The 19,184-nt window shown below is 45.3% G+C and overlaps 1 protein-coding gene across 1 annotated transcript in view; it reads right to left on the reverse strand.

Annotated features, from left to right (window-relative positions):
• Positions 1 to 6,560: 6,560 nt before the first annotated feature.
• The window catches only part of LOC124711542 (UDP-glucosyltransferase 2-like), a 125,403-nt gene continuing 112,779 nt past the window's right edge, over positions 6,561 to 19,184 (reverse strand). The window contains exon 6 of the mRNA XM_047241677.1: positions 6,561 to 6,861. Coding sequence (XP_047097633.1) covers positions 6,561 to 6,861 — 301 coding nt within the window. The remainder of the gene's footprint in view (positions 6,862 to 19,184) is intronic.

Consider the following 19,184-nt stretch of genomic DNA (forward strand, 5'->3'; position numbering starts at 1 on the left):
ACATTCTTAATTTATTGCCATTCTTGGCGTATAAGGCCTTCAACCGTGGTCACAGTGGCTTGTTTTAAAACAAGTTGATCGATGGCCAGGCAATCAGCAGATCTTCATCACGAAAGTACTATAGCTGGACTCATGAGCGACGGCGGTGGAGTTTAGGCTCGTTCTGCACACCTGATCTGACGTCATCCTGCGACAGCTTCCAGTAGTTTTCTCGGCGCTCTGCTGGCCTGTGCGTTTGTTCAACGTTTCGGTGGAGGTTATTTGGTGAATTTTTAATCAGTTTGTTGCAAGCAGTCATGGCAGATGGTGGTGTAAGTGACAAATTCTCCATAAACAAGCGGGAGATTTAATTTACAGGATACACGATTTGTTCAAGCGCGAAGCGAAAACGGTGGACCTATCAGAAACGCACTGCAGAACCGAGTGGCGCCAGCTTGAGAATTGTTCATCGGATTGTCAAGGAAGGTAATTTATCTTTCCAGACAAGCAGAAGCCCAAGTTTTCAGATCACCAAGGAAACATCAAAGTTGTGAGAAGCCTGTCACGAATTTAGACGATTTCGACAAAGATGCTCTAAGACGAGTAGTGATCAATGTGTATAAGGAAGGCGAATATTACGTTGAAAATGCGTGAAACCATAAATTGTAAAGCCAGTGTTACCTCAATGCGAAGAATACTGGAAAACGTTGGACTCAAACATGTACATACCAATGACGGAAGAAAGTTTGTGATCGAATATTGAAACCTTCCTGTCTCCTCTATATCTCTTTTGTTAATGATAACCTTCCCTTTTACAATAAACTATGAAACCTTTCCTTAGGATTTCTATCTCTTGCTTAATAATAACAAATGAAATCTTCCCTTTGAAATTTATTCTCTTTCTCAATCTTCGCATACAAATTTAATTGCTGCTTATTAGAAATCATTTTCTGATTATTTCGATGAAACATAGAATGTGTCGTCGTCGTGGCCCTCAGTCGTTATCTGGAATAACCCAAAACTGTTCCTTACCTTTTTTTACTGTTACTGCTACATCGAACTGTGACATGAATATACTTACTCTGGTTTACTATTCTCTATTATTAACTGCTGGTGGGCTGTCATTATAAGTGGCTGTATTTATTACCAAAGCTGACATTATTCTTTAATAGCAAAGCTGATGTTATACTTTAATTAATTTGACTGAAGTTACGTAATTCATAGTTACACTTTTTCTTGACAACAATTAAGTTTTTCCAAAGTTTTACGTTGATGGTTTTTGGGATGGATTATAATCAGTAATGCAACATTGCTGGCAAAAATTAATTATATTCTGAAAACGCTTCAAATATTTACTGTTGGTAATGAAATGATTTTACAAACGTTCAAATGGGACATACTTTTTACAATAATGTTACAACTAGCATTGCGCGAACATACCTTCAGTAGTCTTGAGTTTCGCAAAGAAAATAATTCAATAATTTTAGTTCCTCTTATGATAATAGTTAGCTGATGTCTCTGTACATCCGTTTATAATCTCTTGTAAATCATAGCTGGTGGCTGGCAGGCACACCGCTCCTCTCAACCTCTCGCTTCAGACCTGCTACCAACTCGCTTCACTTCTCGCTCACTACTGACTTCCTACGAACGCTAAAGTGCGGTCTCTCCTACCAACAATGCTTTCTGGTGCAAACAATCCCTGCTACCATTGCAAAATGTATCAATGCGCGGTCTTTCCCGCTCTTTTCTTAAAATTTATCCATACGCTGTCTCTCCAGGCCCGTTTTAAAATTATATCAATTTCTGCTTCCGGATTCATTCCGGAAAGCAAATTAGTGCTTCGGGCAAATAACAGCATTTCGGGAGATGAATGACTGAATGAGCGTATGGCATTGGTGGTCGGGAGACCCCTCGCGGCGCGGTTCGGCCGCCGCTCCACAAGTTCTTTAACGCCACTACGGCGACTTGCGAGTGAGTGAGGATGAAATGATGATGAAAGAGACACAACATCCAGTCATCTCGAGGGAGAGAAAATCCCTGACCCCGCCCGGGACCCCGTGCGCGGGAAGCGAGAACGCTACCGCAAGACCACGAGCCGCGTACATTTCGGGAGATTATCATACTGCAATGAACTCAGAGATAAATACATCACGCTTTAGGATGGTAGTTCCCAATGCTTGGTCGCGGCTCACCTGAGGTCTAAGTGTAGCGTGGCACTGGGCCATGAACGTTGGTCGATAGCCGAAGACAAGATCAAAATCATCGGGAGCTTTAGGGTTTCCTGTCATCAAGGACACTTAATACGGAACGAAATAAGAGCTGAACTGCCCTATCGCTATCCTATACCACTCACAAGGGAAGAGTCCATTCTACCATGCCGAAACCTACTTTTTTCTTTTTTTCACACACAAACATACACACACACACACACACACACACACACACATACACAGTGTGAGAACGCATCAAAAGAAGCTGTTAAGACGCACTGCCCGTATTTTTCTTTTATTGTTGGAAATTATCTATGTCATGTGCAATATGAATGAATTGGCAGGACTGCCAGGACGTCACTACGTTTACGTCCCGCCACTGAACATCCGGTGAACATCACTCCTGATGTCATCAGTGAGATCGGTTCAGTAATTGTTTCTTACTCTTCAGCGCTTTCAGAAGTGGCGCGAACTCTTGCAGTTCTCGAAAACAATCAACCTATCTGTAGACAGCTGTGTCATGTGCAAGCGCAATTGTTGACATTGGAGTAATGGAGTCTCTGATCTAAAGAAATTACAGTTAACTGCAGAGAAGGGTGTATTGTGTTCTGTGTATTATACTGGGGACCTAGGAACAACGGATAGGCTTCGTCCCGTAGTAGCCCTCAGTGGTTCAGAACCCCACAACAGGCCACAGCAGTCCACCTACCCCACCGCCGCCCCACGCCGAACCCAGGGTTACTGTGTGGTTCGCCCCCAGTAGACCCCCCCCCCCCTCTCTCCCCCTCCCAGGAACGTCTAATGGGAGACAAGTGTAACTCCAAATGTTTGCGTGGTAGAGTAATTATGGTGTATGCGTACATGGAGACAGTGTTTGGGTAGCAATCGCCAACATAGTGTAACTGAGGCGAAATAATGGGAACCAGCCCGCGTTCGCCGAGGTAGATGGAAAACACCCTTAAATACTATCCAGAGGCTGGCAGGCACGCCGGACCTCGACACTAATCCGACAGGCGGATTCGTGCCGGGGACCGGCATGCCTACCCGCTCGGGAAGCAGCGCTTTAGACTGCATGGCTAGCCGGGCGGGCTCAGAGAAGAGTACTCCCATGGAACAATTGCTAACTCAGGTTAAAGAGTTGCAAGTTAACGCTAGTCTCCTTGGTTTAAAAGAGGAAGTGCTAGTCACGATCAGGATGGAATTACTAGCCAGGTCTCGCAGAATACAGCTGCTGTCGGGCAATTACCGACAAGTGGGTCTTTTGGTAAAGATTATGCTAAATTGTCAGACTCGCTGGTTCACTTATTGCGAGGCCTCATTGATCTTTCTGCGGAGTACCTTACCCATGTTTAGAGTCTTTTGTGGTTAACAGTCCGATTTGAACATCATGCCAACGCGTTAGGCGTTTCACAAAGTGGCATTATGGAATTATTATACCCATTAACTCGCGGGTTGCTGATTAGGATTTTTTCAGAGGTACTCTCAAATCCTCATTAAGTGCATTTAGGAAGAGAATAACACAGCTTAAATTACCTCCTCGAGTTGAAAGCTAACTTGAGAATAAACAGTTTTGGCGAGTACAATCTATTGATGAGAACTTACCTGATTATATTGAGAGGGTTTGCACAGCCGAGATCTCCTTAGAGCTTCCGATCACTGAGTTACACATTGATGGCAATGTTGTTGAGGGGTAAACCCAAGGATCGTTCACTAAATTCACTTCGCTGACATAACTTGATGACCTGCCTGTTTCTATTGAAGGGATGTGCTTAGCCGATGAATGACGCAAGAAAACAGAGAATGCTCTTCCTGATTTTTACCAGCATGTTGAAAGTTCAGAACCGGTCCCTTATGTTGAACCCAAAGTAATGAGCTGTTATCAGTTTGGTAATTCAAGGCATGTGATGCACGATCAATCGGGGTCATCGTCCGAACAGCTAACGCCAGAAGATTGGTACTGTGGTAAATTTGTCTAATCCACCTAGACAGTGTGCTCAGATTAGACCGGTGGTGGGTGATAAACTCCCTTATATTTGTGCACAATTTAATCGGGAGCCCATTTGTGCCCTTCTTCATTCCGAAAGTACATTCTCTTTTCTTTACTATCGATGGTATCTTGTGTTTTGTACCATCTGTAAGCTGCCTTCCTTATGTGCTTCCGATCAGAGACGTGCTGTTAAAGAACAAATGTTATCTCTGATTGGTGGAGTGCGGGGCAAACTCAGCATTCTGGAATTTTAATGACCCGTTAAGTTGTTGGTGGTTGACGTCCTTTGTGGTTAACTTGTCTTGAGGAGAGATTTTATACGCAGTATTGGGCTTGTTCTTGATTGTGGGAATAACGTGTTTTATTTTAAGTTCTGCCCCAGTGTACGTATTGCTCTGTGTTACTGCCAGGGGGCTTCTATTGTTAATATGGTGAGGGAACAAAGTCACTGGCTTGATCTTGCTCATTTGGAAGCAGAAAAAGGTAGGAAGCTGTTGCACGTACTTCAGCGATTCCCTAATGTTTTAGCCGACAAATTTGGTGTTACAAGTAAAACTAAATAAAGGATCCGTTTGAAATATGATCTTTCTGTTAGGAAGGCTCCCTATAGGTTACCCCCCCCCCTCCCCCAAGATGAGGATCCGTCGGGGAATAATCAATGGTATGCTTCGTGAAGGGGTTAAGATGGCCTCCACCTCGCCTTACGCCTCCCCTGTATCTTCGTCCCTAAGAAGCAGGAGGGGGGAGCGGTGATGACAGACCTGTTGTCTATTATAGGTCAGCTCTGCCTTGTGGCAACCACCCTATTTGTACTTAAAAGTATTTGTACCTAGAAGTATAATCTGTGATTTATAGCGTTACAACCACCTTGCCGAACAGGGACTGAGAGTTGTGTTGTCCTAAACATCATCATCTCATTCCCATAGACACGGAAGTTGCCAAAATGGCGTCCACTCAAAATACTTGCACCAGGCGACCGGTCTACCCAACAGGAGGCTCTAGCCATGTCTTTACTAAATGAACCACCAATAAGTGCTCAGCTCTCTCCCGTAGAGCAATTTAATTTCCTATCAGAGTTTCTTCCTCTTACAAACAGTGTGGGTGCCCTGTTAAACTAAGATTTGATGACTGTGGCTTGTGTTTTGACTTTAGGGCCCAGCGGGCTAGACTGAACTGTGAGGGGTATCTTATCTTGTTAGTGTGTTTGATTAAGAGAGAAGGTCCGCTCTGCCTTGCGGCACCCACCCTATTTGTACTTAAAAGTATTTGTACTTAGAAGTAAAATCTGTGTTTCATGCTGCTACAGCCACCCTGCAGCACAGCCAGTAGTTGATCCCGTTTAATGCTCCGAAGGTTTTAACAACCGGTCTTGTTGCAACCCTTGTTCACAGTACGAGCAGCCCTTACCGGCTCGCCATCTAACAAGTGTTCATGACGTCGCCTTTCCGGCTTAGATCTTTTTTAATATGTGACTTGTAAGTACTGCATCTTTTCGCGTCAGTACAAACTTTAATTTTATTAATGTACTATATACCTAATGTTTTAGTACGGTTAGTCTAATTCTGAAGACGACGCTCATAGTAGCGTCGAAACCAGGTCAATTTTGACTTAATATTTGTGACCGAGGGCTCATTTGTCACAATATAATTCTGACACGGTCACTGCACCTTAGCAGCTATGTTCAGAGTTTTACAGACACTAAACTTATTACAGTGGACAGAGACGTCAATGAACGAACGGACAGATCATAACTTTGCGAAAATAAAGAAAACAAACGTTTCACTCGGGGGAATACTTGAACCAAGGACCTCTCGTTACGTAGCTGCTCACGCTAACCACAGGACCACGGCGCAGCTGAGCTCGTACTATACTTGATGTTGCCTATCTTGCGCATGGACTACTCAGTCTGTACATTTTGCTTATTTTTTCATAGTTCCACACAACGTCTTCCTGTTTTCTCGATTGATCTGTGTTCAGTCTTTCAAGGCCTATCCACTATGCCAACTTATAAATACATCAGAGGGGAGGTGCGATGGCGAGGTTCCCTTGTAAGTAACAAGCTACATTCAATTAATCTCCCAGCCCTTCACCTCAGGCCTGACTGTTTGTCCTCTTTATCTTGGTACATATCCTTGTTGACCGTATCAAGCAATACTGTTGCATAAATAGAAACAGTTATGTTTATTTAGTTTATATCATTCATACACACAATACATTTTGTTTCTTGAACAATAGGAGATGGATGAGTAATAATGACAATAAAAATGATGATAAAAATTAGCTCCACTGCTTGTGTGTTATGCAGTGTGCAGCTCTTTGTTATTGATGATGTAAAGCTCGTTGCCGTGTGTGTGTGTGTGTGTGTGTGTACAGAAATGGCGGCCCTAGTCCCGCTTGGGCCTGTTCTTGCCCGCTGGCGGCGACCCCAGCGCCGCCCTGGCGGCCCTGTACAGAGCTCTGACAGAGAGCGCCACGAGCAGCATCAGCGCCCCCAGCAGCAGCACCAGCGCCGCGATGACGTCGAGCAGCAGGTACTGGTACCACGCCAGGTCCAGCGAGGCCGACCTCATGTGGTACGCGCCCTTGTGCCGTATCACGTACTCCGTCCAGTGCACCGCAGTCTCCATCGGCTTCTCTGGCCGGTCGTGGAACAGCACGGAGCGTTTCTCCGCGTTTTGTTTGTACCTGCCAAACATTTCGAGATTAAAGAGGACACCGTCGTCAGCAGACTGTTGTTGGAGTATGTAGTACTGTAGGTTGTGTAAGGTGTCAGGCAAATCCAACACCTTCCATGAAAACCCTGACATGATAGCAAATCCGGCAGTATGTCACATAGCTCCAAATAAATCCTGACACTAAATTAACCAGAGTAATACGACCAACAAGTAAGCAAACGGAATACCACAGACTAGCACAACAACGCCTAAATGCATGTCATACCTTCAAACCGTGAAACAGATGCAGTTCCGAGAGGAGAAACGAGAACAGAAGCCGAGAGCAGAGTTGTGTAGGCTAGAAGGCCCTACGATAAGGGACGGACACCCACGTCGCCAGCTAACCGTCAGGACGACCCCCCAGCCCATGTTAAAAGATAGAGCCCTCCAGAAGAACAGTATAGATCTTACGATAACACAAAAAGGGCCACACCAGCTGCAAGTTTTAGCGTGAGACTATACGCGTCTCTGTTACTTTGCAAACATTAAAAACATTGCCCCACCATGAAAAGTATAACGTTTCTCATTGGATAGACACAATTTTTGTAGGTGGAGCTTAAGGTTAACATCTCTTTTATGAAACTTAACTTAAACCTAGATTATAGATGTGATGTGGCATAGGTCATCCTTCGATCCATTGTAGAACTTGGAAACCCATTCAGGGAATATTCGTTCACATTTTTGTTGAACGCAGTTGGTTTTTATCATCTTGTATTAAAATATTTCCTTTCATCAATAGCGCAATTTATAAAAAAATGTTTTGTGAGTAGAATAAAAATTCCAGTGGTGAACTTAACTGCTTTTTCGACGTTATTTTACCAGCTAACTAGAAATAGGAAAGCCTTGAACCCCTTCCACTAAATTTAGTTAGTATTAAGATTCTTTTACAGGGAGTGCAGTGGAGCTGACGCTGAAATCATTAAGTATTTGATTATATCATCGCTAGTCTCACTGAACTCTTCTGAACTCTACATGTCATGTGTGGTCTGGCGTCTCCTTACAAGCAACAGGTCCCAGGTTCAAACTAGTCAATTCCCTAAAAAACACGCTCAGAGCGTCGTTGCGCGAATGTGGTAGGGAGACACGACTTAGAACAAACAGACACCATGCAGAATGTTAGAGATGGACGAGTAACATCGTTTCTGAGCCTCGTTGTGTCTCCATATGAAGAAGGGGTTGGCCTCAAGATACAGGGGGAAGAGGCAGCTCGCTAGGCGATGACTCTGCAGGTGTCATCTAGAAAGCCATTCCAGATGCTGATCTAGGGACCAGACCGAAGGCTTGTTGCAATTTTACGTCAGCGATAATGTACACTAGACAAGCCTAACGTATAGAAAATTTATGTCCCAAAGGAAAGTAACATTGGTCGCTATCAGAAACGTACGTAATACTACACAGGAACTCTATTAGAAAGGAATACTTTGAAACGTTTGTGTTACGTGACAACAATGAAAATTGCTAGCAAACAATTTGATTGGAAAGAATGCGAATCTGAACTGACCACCCACAAGTATAGATAAGAACATGGCCGAAGCAAACGCTAGGGAGAGAGATTCCAAGTGTGACACACTTCACTTTGTGACCTTACGTCAAATACCTTTATGTCTAATCAGAAGTCACACAGGACACTGATCATTGGCGTAAACAACGACTGCCATTAGGAGTGATTTTCGCTAATGCCAGTCGAGCCCTGAAATACAGTTGCAGAAGCAAACGACCGCTATTACCCGACTGCTGCATGTTGTTAGCTGATGACGTATAGAGACATCACCACGTACTAATGAAAGGCACTCACACACAGCCACACACACACACACACACACACACACACACACACACACACACACTCACACACGAACGCACGCACACTAGTAAACGTTGACCTGACAACGTTCCACTTGTCTCTAAACAGCTGTTAACACCTGAGAAAGAGATCCTGAGATAATTGTTAATGCAACAGACATATTATCATCCTCTTGTTTAAACGTAGTATGTCAGTGAAAGAGATGAACTGCATCGGGAAAAGTTTTGCAAAAGCTAATTTCGATAAGTCTATCTAAGGTCCAAAACAGAAACATTTTGTGGAAATACAGTAGTTGCAACGCATTATATTAATATTCCTGCAGGTGGTACACTTTGACCTTGTAATAATTTTAAACGCCACAATCCAGTGGACGTTTTGATAATTAATGTATATAAATTCTATCAGTGAGCATCTCAAGATGGACACTGTAACACAGAGTGTGACACATTGTCCCAATAAATTTGGAGAGGTTTTGAACGGTGTCTTGACAAACAAATCGATGATAGGAACTAATATCTGGAAAGTCATCCAACAACTCTACAGAGCATTGAAGTAACAGGGTCTACCCATCATTTTAGAAGCAGACATTATTACTATGCTGACGGACGGCAACGGAACATCTCGTAATGGTCGTCGCAGCATTCAGAACGGTAGTGTCGTCGTATTTGTGCCCACATAACAAGGCATTACTGCCTGATGTGGCCAAATTCAATTTTGCAGCCGAAGGAGCGACCTAGGAGTGGGCGTTGGATGCTGTAACTCGGCCACGCCCTACTGCAGTCGCATGACGTTTCTGGACATTGCGGTCTTCAAGACAGCCTCTGGAACCCATCGAAAGTTACTGTAAATGGGTGGACTAGCGACAGGCGCTACCACCGTGAGTTTGAAGTCATTTAGCGCCATGGAATGGCGACTCTGGATATTACGACCATCAAGAACTCCTCTAAAACCCACGCAGTTTGCTGACAAATGGGTGCCCTGGCTGGAGGCAATAACTACAGTAACTTGCATACTGCGTAATGTTGTGGGAGGACAATTCTGAGCATTATGCTCCTCAAAACGCCTTCTGGAACCACTCTCACTTTTTTGCAATGGATGACCTAGTGGTAGGTGTTGCCCGCTATAGCATTGTGAGATGGCGTTTCTGAACATAACGCTCTTCAGAACAACATCTGAGACCCCTTGCACTTTGCTGCGAAAGGGGTAGCCCTGCAGCAGTTGTTGGTCGCTGTTATTTTTGCGCTTTATAGCGTTGTAAGATGCCGGTTCTGGACATTACACTACTGTAGACGGCCTCTAGAACTTCTGTCATTGGATTATTGGCGGGACTAGGTTGCCATAACTTCGACACCCTCTTGTTTCTGAACGTTACAGTCCTCAAGTCACCCTCTAGAACCCCACTCAATATGTGGCCAAGGGAGTGGCCTATTCACAGCCTTTCGTCAAGATAACTCGGACACACTGTGGCATGGTGGGACGACGTTTCTGGACATTACCCTCTACAATCTCTCTCAATTTGCTGCCAAAGTGGTGGGCTAGTTGCAGGCATCGTCATTATAACTTGGACACTCTGTAGAGTCGTGGGACGTTGTTAATGAACATTTCCCAAGACACACTCTAGAAGCAGTTCAAAGAGTGGAATATCGGGAGGCGTTTGTGGCCGTAACTCCCACACCCTATAGCTTTGTGGGATTGTGTTGCTGGACAAAACGCCATCTAGAGCTCCTCGCAGTTTGCTGTCAAATAGTTAGCCTGCCGGGGGATTTGCCGCTATAGACTGGACATTTTGAAGCGTCGTGTGATGATGGTTCTGGCCATTATGCTGCTTCAGATAACGTCTAGAATGTCTCTCAGTGTTCTTCCAAAGGGGTGGCCCGTCGGTGGGCGTTGGTCAGCATTACTTGGATAGCTTTCGGCGTGGTGGTACGCCGTTTCTGAATTTTATGCTCCTCAAGGGGCCCTCTAGAATCCCTCGTAGTTTGCTGCCAAAGGGGTGGTTATAGTCGGAAGTGTTGGCTGCTATATCTTGGGGGCTCTGTGGTATCGTTGGATGACGTTTCCGAGCAGTATACCCCACGAGACACCTTATATAACCGCCCAGCAGCTTGTCGAAACTGATGTCACAACTGACAGAGAAGCCGGAAAGATCGTCCTTATAATCTACCTTCCGCAGTAGCTAAATGTCTGATTCAAGGTAGCCTAAAAATACGTAAAATGAAGGAATACAAATTACCTCTACATGCTGCGTGATAGGTGGTTAGGAGCAGAATCGTAAGTCGTTCGGTAGAGGAGTGACTGGAAGTAAGAGACGCGAAGCTGCAACCTGGAAAGTCTACCAAATTGCTGTGGAGCATCTCCTTCAAGCCACTGAGGTGTTATGTTTTCCTGATAATACCCTTCTGGAATGAGTGTTGCCTTTTTGCTCAGAGAGATTGGAAACAGGTGGCAGCACTTGCAAAAGTTTTGACTGTGTGTCAGAATGACTAACATTAAAATTTTCAATGAACTCGTCAAATATTGCAGTCCCATATCGTCCAGGATCCTTCCCCACACTATTTGTTTTGTATAAGGATATGATTTACACAAGGTTGTGAATGTGGCACCATTGAAGAAAGCCCAGGTCACGCAGTGCGTATTTGATTGCTCAGAATGTGCACAAGTAGTCACTGTGGGAAGGCAGACATTCATAAACAGAAACATAAGTGAAGGAGCTAGACAAAATTGAATACTTAATATCACAGCGGACGAAGTGTTTTAGTAAGCTCAAGAACACCTTGACAGACATTGAAATTAAGTATTGTATCATGAATGATAAGTATAGGTAGTTTTATGGTGGCTCCTTGTCAACCAATGAACGTACCAAATTAGTCAGTGGAGGGATGTGAACAGAAATAACACCATGTGACAGTCTGGATCCAAGAGAGATGGTCTGGACCCGACTGTTGGTTGGATTTGGCGCCAGACGTGTCATTTACGACTAATGATGGCAGTAGATCCTAATTTTATGTATTCTAACCGAGTTTGTTGCAGTAATTTAAAACTGGTACTGGTATTGGGTTAGGTGACATAGAAGAATACGACGCAGTGGTAGTAACTTGTAGTAGATGCTCTCCTTGGTGGGTGTTGGATACCTGCCAATTGTGAGGCAAACTGACCATAGATGTAGATAGAAGACAGTAATTACTATTGCAATAAAACAGATGAAGTATATCATTAAAAGTTAACATTGTAGAATACCTCACTCGCTCAAAAAGTAATAATAGATAATACACTACTTGAGCAGGTCTCCAAGTTTTTAGGATGCGACGTAAGCTGTGATATTAAAATTTTGTAAAATCATGGCTACGTCTGTACTGCTATATGGAAGATAGTCATAGATCCCTAAAAAGCCATAAAAATAAACTACAAGCAACAGAAATAAGTTTTTTTAGGGGAGGGGGAGAGATATTATGAGGGAAGACAATATAAGAAATGAAGATATTAGGAATGAACTAGATGTTTATAATATTAACGAAAAGATTGAGGGAAGTAAAACATTATGAAAACATCACCTATAAAAAATGAGTGCGGAGAGGATCCAACGTCTGCTCATGCTGTACCAGCCAAGAGGACGAAGGGACGTTGGAAGACACATAACGAGGTGTCAGTGAAAAGTGAAGACGGAACAGGCAGGCACAAGTGCCTAAACCTTTAGAAGAAGAAGATTGCAGCATTGTCACAGCTAGTTTTAAGGATCTAAAAACCTGAAATGAGATGTTCGTATATTGAATAAACTCGCGATATCACGACCTTTTTATATCGTATGGACACCTTGGCACTATATGGATAAGAATGTTCTGTTGAAAAAATTAACAATGGGATGATAACAAAGGACGGTTGGGGATAAACTTCTAAGGGCCCTGATGTTCAACCGGGTTTCCAGCGGTAACATAACGTCATTTTGACACAATATTTCGGCGGTCCACTTCACTGACATCGTTAGGTGAGCAAGCCGTCGCACTAACTCGCCGGAATTGAAATTAAACCGTAGCGGCAGCGAACGCAACTGCCCTCTAGTGCAAAGCACGACAACGCGAAGGTGGTGAAAACTTGCGGAAACGATAAATCGAATATCAAACACTGTTGACACTTTTTGATGACCGAAACAATGACCGTGGGTTTTTAATGTCAAACAAAACAGCGTTCCAAATCTTACTTAAAGGATATCCATCTATTTATAATCTCTGTTTATAATATTGTCAGACTGCCAGATTTCAATAGCTTTTTTCGCTACATGCCCAATAATGCGACGCAAGGGCAATCACTTGTGTCTCACCATACAACATTTTATGTCCCTCGGTAATACAATGTTCCGCAACCGCAGATTTCTCTGGCTGAATAAACGCGTGTGGCGTTGGCTCTCCACGCATCGATCTTGGACGATACGAATCGTTTGTCCAATATAGGCTTTCCCGCAATGACAGGAAATTTTGTAGACACCGTGTTTCCTCACACCCATATCATCCTTTACTGAGCTAAGCAGCGCTCTAGTCTTGGCTGGCGGACGGAATACACTTTTAATATCCAATCTCTTTAAAATTCTTTCTATTTTTGAAGGTATGCTTCAAAAGGTAGGAACGCCACCGATTTGCTTCTATCTTCTGTTGGCTCCCGCGAAGATCCACTTTGTAGAGCGCGATGGAACTGACTGTCGGTATAATCATTCTGCTTGAACGCTGCTTTTAGATGACACAGTTGTGTCAAACTACACTCCTGGAAATTGAAATAAGAACACCGTGAATTCATTGTCCCAGGAAGGGAAAACTTTATTGACACATTCCTGGGGTCAGATACATCACATGATCACACTGACAGAACCACAGGCACATAGACACAGGCAACAGAGCATGCACAATGACGGCACTAGTACAGTGTATATCCACCTTTCGCAGCAATGCTGGCTGCTATTCTCCCATGGAGACGATCGTAGAGATGCTGGATGTAGTCCTGTGGAACGGCTTGCCATGCCATTTCCACCTGGCGCCTCAGTTGGACCAGCGTTCGTGCTGGACGTGCAGACCGCGTGAGACGACGCTTCATCCAGTCCCAAACATGCTCAATGGGGGACAGATCCGGAGATCTTGCTGGCCAGGGTAGTTGACTTACACCTTCTAGAGCACGTTGGGTGGCACGGGATACATGCGGACGTGCATTGTCCTGTTGGAACAGCAAGTTCCCTTGCCGGTCTAGGAACGATGGGTTCGATGACGGTTTGGATGTACCGTGCACTATTCAGTGTCCCCTCGACGATCACCAGTGGTGTACGGCCAGTGTAGGAGATCGCTCCCCACACCATGATGCGGGGTGTTGGCCCTGTGTGCCTCGGTCGTATGCAGTCCTGATTGTGGCGCTCACCTGCACGGCGCCAAACACGCATACGACCATCATTGGCACCAAGGCAGAAGCGACTCTCATCGCTGAAGACGACACGTCTCCATTCGTCCCTCCATTCACGCCTGTCGCGACACCACTGGAGGCGGGCTGCACGATGTTGGGGCGTGAGCGGAAGACGGCCTAACGGTGTGCGGGACCGTAGCCCAGCTTCATGGAGACGGTTGCGAATGGTCCTCGCCGATACCCCAGGAGCAACAGTGTCCCTAATTTGCTGGGAAGTGGCGGTGCGGTCCCCTACGGCACTGCGTAGGATCCTACGGTCTTGGCGTGCATCCGTGCGTCGCTGCGGTCCGGTCCCAGGTCGACGGGCACGTGCACCTTCCGCCGACCACTGGCGACAACATCGATGTACTGTGGAGACCTCACGCCCCACGTGTTGAGCAATTCGGCGGTACGTCCACCCGGTCTCCCGCATGCCCACTATACGCCCTCGCTCAAAGTCCGTCAACTGCACATACGGTTCACGTCCACGCTGTCGCGGCATGCTACCAGTGTTAAAGACTGCGATGGAGCTCCGTATGCCACGGCAAACTGGCTGACACTGACGGCGGCGGTGCACAAATGCTACGCAGCTAGCGCCATTCGACGGGCAACACCGCGGTTCCTGGTGTGTCCGCTGTGCCGTGCGTGTGATCATTGCTTGTACAGCCCTCTCGCAGTGTGCGGAGCAAGTATGGTGGGTCTGACACACCGGTGTCAATGTGTTCTTTTTTCCATTTCCAGGAGTGTATCTGCATCTGAGATGCCATAATCTTGTAACTGGTTAACCTCTTTTGATGCTAGTCAATTGTCAGGATGAGCATTACTGCAAAGGGCATTTGATTCTAACGCTTTATGTCAGGGTGAAAAACACTAAATAAATTACTTTTTCTCTCTTAACAACATGTGGGCAGGGTGGGTTCTTCCTTGGCTCGGGTATGAGGTAGAATGAAACAGCATTTTTGCATAAGATAACTTTTATTGAAAGTTTTGTACAATGGTTTCCTTACTGGATTGTTTTGGCTGGGAGAGCGGCAGCTGTGTCGTTTGCGAAGCCTTCTGCTTGCGTGAGCGGCGGCGTCTGATTACGCGTGGCGGTGTGCATCTCGTGTTGCCGTCTCGCCCAGTTGACTGGAGACGCGCATCGTGAGGTGGCCCGTTTAATTATTGAGAACGAAGTCGTGCATCGGATGGCGATACCTTGGATGTGGCGTCCCAGTGTTTCTCTTTTCGAAGCGGCCGCGTGTGTTAAGTGTTGTGCATCAGCGAGCGGAGCAGCGCAGCGAGGGGAAGGCCACTGTCCCGGACTCGAACAATGGACTCCAGCTTGCCAGTCTTCGGCTGACAGATCTTCATCACCAGCTCACAGGTGACTGCTGATGTGAGGCCGTCTCCTTCCCGTCCTCACGAGTCACCTGGGTACGTAAAAATCAGTCTTCAAATACCTTCTAACTTCTGTCTTCTGGCGGCGAGGCTGCTGCTTGCTATTCCATTACAGCGGCGGACTTGTTGCTTCTGTGTACGATGTAGTCTCTTCCCGCATGACGGTCTTCAGCACCGAAACTGGACTGAAAACTACTCTGTCGGGCCCACTCCGTCTCGCGTATTTATTTACTTCAGTTCACTGGAGGTGAACGACTTCAAGGTCATCGCCTCTTCTGTCACGCTGAAAAGCTTCTCGAAGAATCTTCTTAACGTTGGTCATTGGCTCTTGGAATGTAGGCGAGGACCTTTGATCGCATGTGACAATTGAGAAACACGTGAGCCGGTCGGGCGATGCCCTGACGGCTGAATCGACAGCGTCCGCTTATGTGGGGAGGGCGATGGCTTCTCCTGAACGTGCTGACTTCACGGTCATTGCCTCTTCTTCTCTGCCCACTGTTTGCCAGTGTGTAACTCTTCTAAACTAAACTAAGTTTTTCATTTATTTTCTAATTTCTGCTTCACATTGATTTCACTAATTTATTTACCTATCTTAAGTACCACTCAACAATCTCTTCTTACGAAAGTACGAAGGACGCCTTTGCGTTGGTACAATGGATGACAGCTCGGTGCATGAAGATATTGGTCTGTATGTGGGGGCTTACGACAAACATTGTGTCCTAATGTCCCACCATCCCTCCTGTAGACCAAGACATATAGAAACGGAAATTTTCCATCCTTTTCAACTTCCATCGTGAACTTAATATTCGGATGCAGGCAGTTAAAATGACCTATGAAACGGTCCAGAGCATCCCTCCGATGTGGCCATACCATAAACGTATCGTCAACGTATCTCCAAAAAGAAGTTGGTTTTAAGAACGCCTTCTACAGTGCCGTGTTCTCAAAATCTTCAATAAACAAACAGGCTACTGTAGAGGATAATGGACTCCCCATAGTCACTCCGTCGGTTTGTTCAAAGTATTTGTTATTAAATAAAAATTACGTCGACGTCAACACATGGCGACAAAGCTGAGTTGTTTCTTCATCCACTTTTTCACAGATAACTGGAAAGAATCTAGGAGAGGAGCTCTGGTAAAATGTGACACAATATTACAACTAACTTGCAAATCCGTCGGGCTGAGACACAAAGACTTCAAACGCTGATAAAAACCAGACAGTTGGAAATATGATGTTCGTATTTTCCGAACATGAGGACTGAGAATGGATACTAAATACTTGGCAAGTTGTAAGCAGGAGCACCCAAATAGGCTGAAGAGGAATCCCTTGCTTGTGTATCTGGCAAACCGTATAATCTCGGCGGGACTGCAGCACCAGTTCGAAGTTTTTTTAGAACATCGTCAGGTAATGAACTGTTCTAGAAAAGTGAAAGCTTTAAACGTTCAGTTGCATCGTTCTGTTATCTCGAAATGCGGAATTTGCAAGCAAAAGATCCATTTTACACAAATAATCATCCAGCGAAAGAAGAACCGTTGTAGTGACCTTGCCCGCTGGCAGAACTACTAAATTCTGGTCTGATGAACCGGATCGCAGCTCTTTCAAGCGATGTGATATTACTTCGCGGGATGGCGCCCGACGCAACGTATGCGAGATCTCTTGCCTAACTTAATCAGCCAGAACCTTGGGAAATCTGGACACCGCTTGTTCAACCGCGTAAGTAAATTCAGTAATGGGAGGATTCCTGGGTGTAAGGGGAAAATTTAATTCCTTTCCTAATGCTGCCAGCGTAGCATCGTTCAGTTTTTTGGTTGTGAGATTAATCTCAACATGTCTACGGGTATCATGATTCGTTATTGTAGACTGAGAAGAAACGTAGAAGACTGCCTACTGACGACATTTGGATGGACCCAGTCTGACATTGCCCAGACGAACTGTCAATCCTTCCGTAGGACGCAGCAGACAGCAGCGCCGAGACTTACAAATGCAAATAAAATAATTCCTTGGACATGAATTCCAGTTGTCTGCGTGTAAAACGAATGCACTCCCTAACTAAAGTAGAACCAATACGCTTCTTAATGTTGGCGGCCATTTTTATCCTAATATAATGAACAATTCTGGCAAATTTTGCCATTATACCGTAATTCCCCCATCTCAGCAGAAAAACAAGGGCGTTCAGCAACTTCCCCTTAAGGGCCCTCTACTTGCTGAGACATAGTGTTTGCAGACAGAGTTTGCACAGACATATCGTGTGTGAATGAACTGCCGAGTAAAAAATTGTCTCTCTTACTGTCTGTGTTCAGCCTGTGCCAAGTCGGGCGACGCTTAAATTGACGAAGACCACACGAAGTGCTTCACTACTTCATGTATAACAAGACATGCATCCAGAAGGATGTGGCGCAACGATGGAGGTGAAAAAGCAGCAGAAAATTTGATATCAGCGTAGTTGCTGCATGTTGACATGTACCTCAACGTTTCTAACAAATGGTTCAAATGGCTCTGAGCACTATGGGACTTAACATCTGAGGCCATCAGTCCCCTAGAACTTAGAACTACTTAAACCTAACTAACCTAAGGACACCACACACGTCCATGCCCGAGGCAGGATTCGAACCTGCGACCGTAGCAGTCGCGCGGTTCCGGACTGCAGCGCCTAGAACTGCGTGGCCACCGCGGCCGGCTCAACGTTTCTATAAGACTTTCATAAGCACTTATCGACTTTCTCATTACAGTGTCATTTCTCCATACACACGATGTAACGTACTGCAACAACCCAAACAATGTCTCCTCGTCCTAGGTAGTTAAATAGTCCTCCTTTTTAATTTTTAGTTCCTTCAAAAGATTAAGATACGAAAGCGTTACATGTTTTAGAAGCACTCTTATGTCCGCCTGCTCCGTGCCGATGTTTTTGTTTTTATAACTTCCGAAATAATAGCATTAGACGGAATAATTATCTTACAAGCATATATAATTAATCTGGCTATGACCAGAAAATACTCTTCCGTCTCGGACTACTCATTTATGACTCTGGGAAAGCTCTCATTTATGACTCTGGGAAAGCTGCGTTGTGGTTGGAGGTGTAAATGCGACATAAATACTGCAGACCAGATGTGCAGACAGTCGTTGCGAACACAATCTGCGTGTAAAGGGCCCTTTCCTAGTTGCTAGCGCTGCAGACCTCCACTGTGTGACAAGCAACCTGCGTGGATTTTGATGTGTCTTCCAACACAGACACAGCCACACACACACGTGATAAATACATGCAGACTGAAGTGACAAATGAAAATTTAATTTGTACCAAGGCTGGGATTCGAACCCGTGTCTCCTGCTCACGAGGCAGATGCGCTAACCACTACTCCATCCTGTCACAGTGGCTTTGCACAACTGCAGGAACTATCATAGAATGGCTCCCTACAGAGCGAGGTGGGGCAGTGGTTGTTAGGACACCGGACTCGCGTTCGGGAGGATGACGGTTCAAGCCCGCAACCGGCCATACTGATTTAGGTTTTCCTTGATTTCCCTAAATCACTTCAGGTAATACCGGGATGGTTCCTTTGAAAGGACACGGCCGATTTCCTTCCCCATCCTTACCTAATTCGATGGGACTGATGACCTCGCTGTTTGGCCCCCTCCCTCAAACCAACCAACCAACCAACCATGGCTCCCTCCTCAGTCTTACTTTCCATTCACGCACCCAGACC

The sequence above is a fragment of the Schistocerca piceifrons genome, chromosome 8 (genome assembly GCF_021461385.2).
Source record: "Schistocerca piceifrons isolate TAMUIC-IGC-003096 chromosome 8, iqSchPice1.1, whole genome shotgun sequence".
Classification (NCBI taxonomy): domain Eukaryota; kingdom Metazoa; phylum Arthropoda; class Insecta; order Orthoptera; family Acrididae; genus Schistocerca; species Schistocerca piceifrons.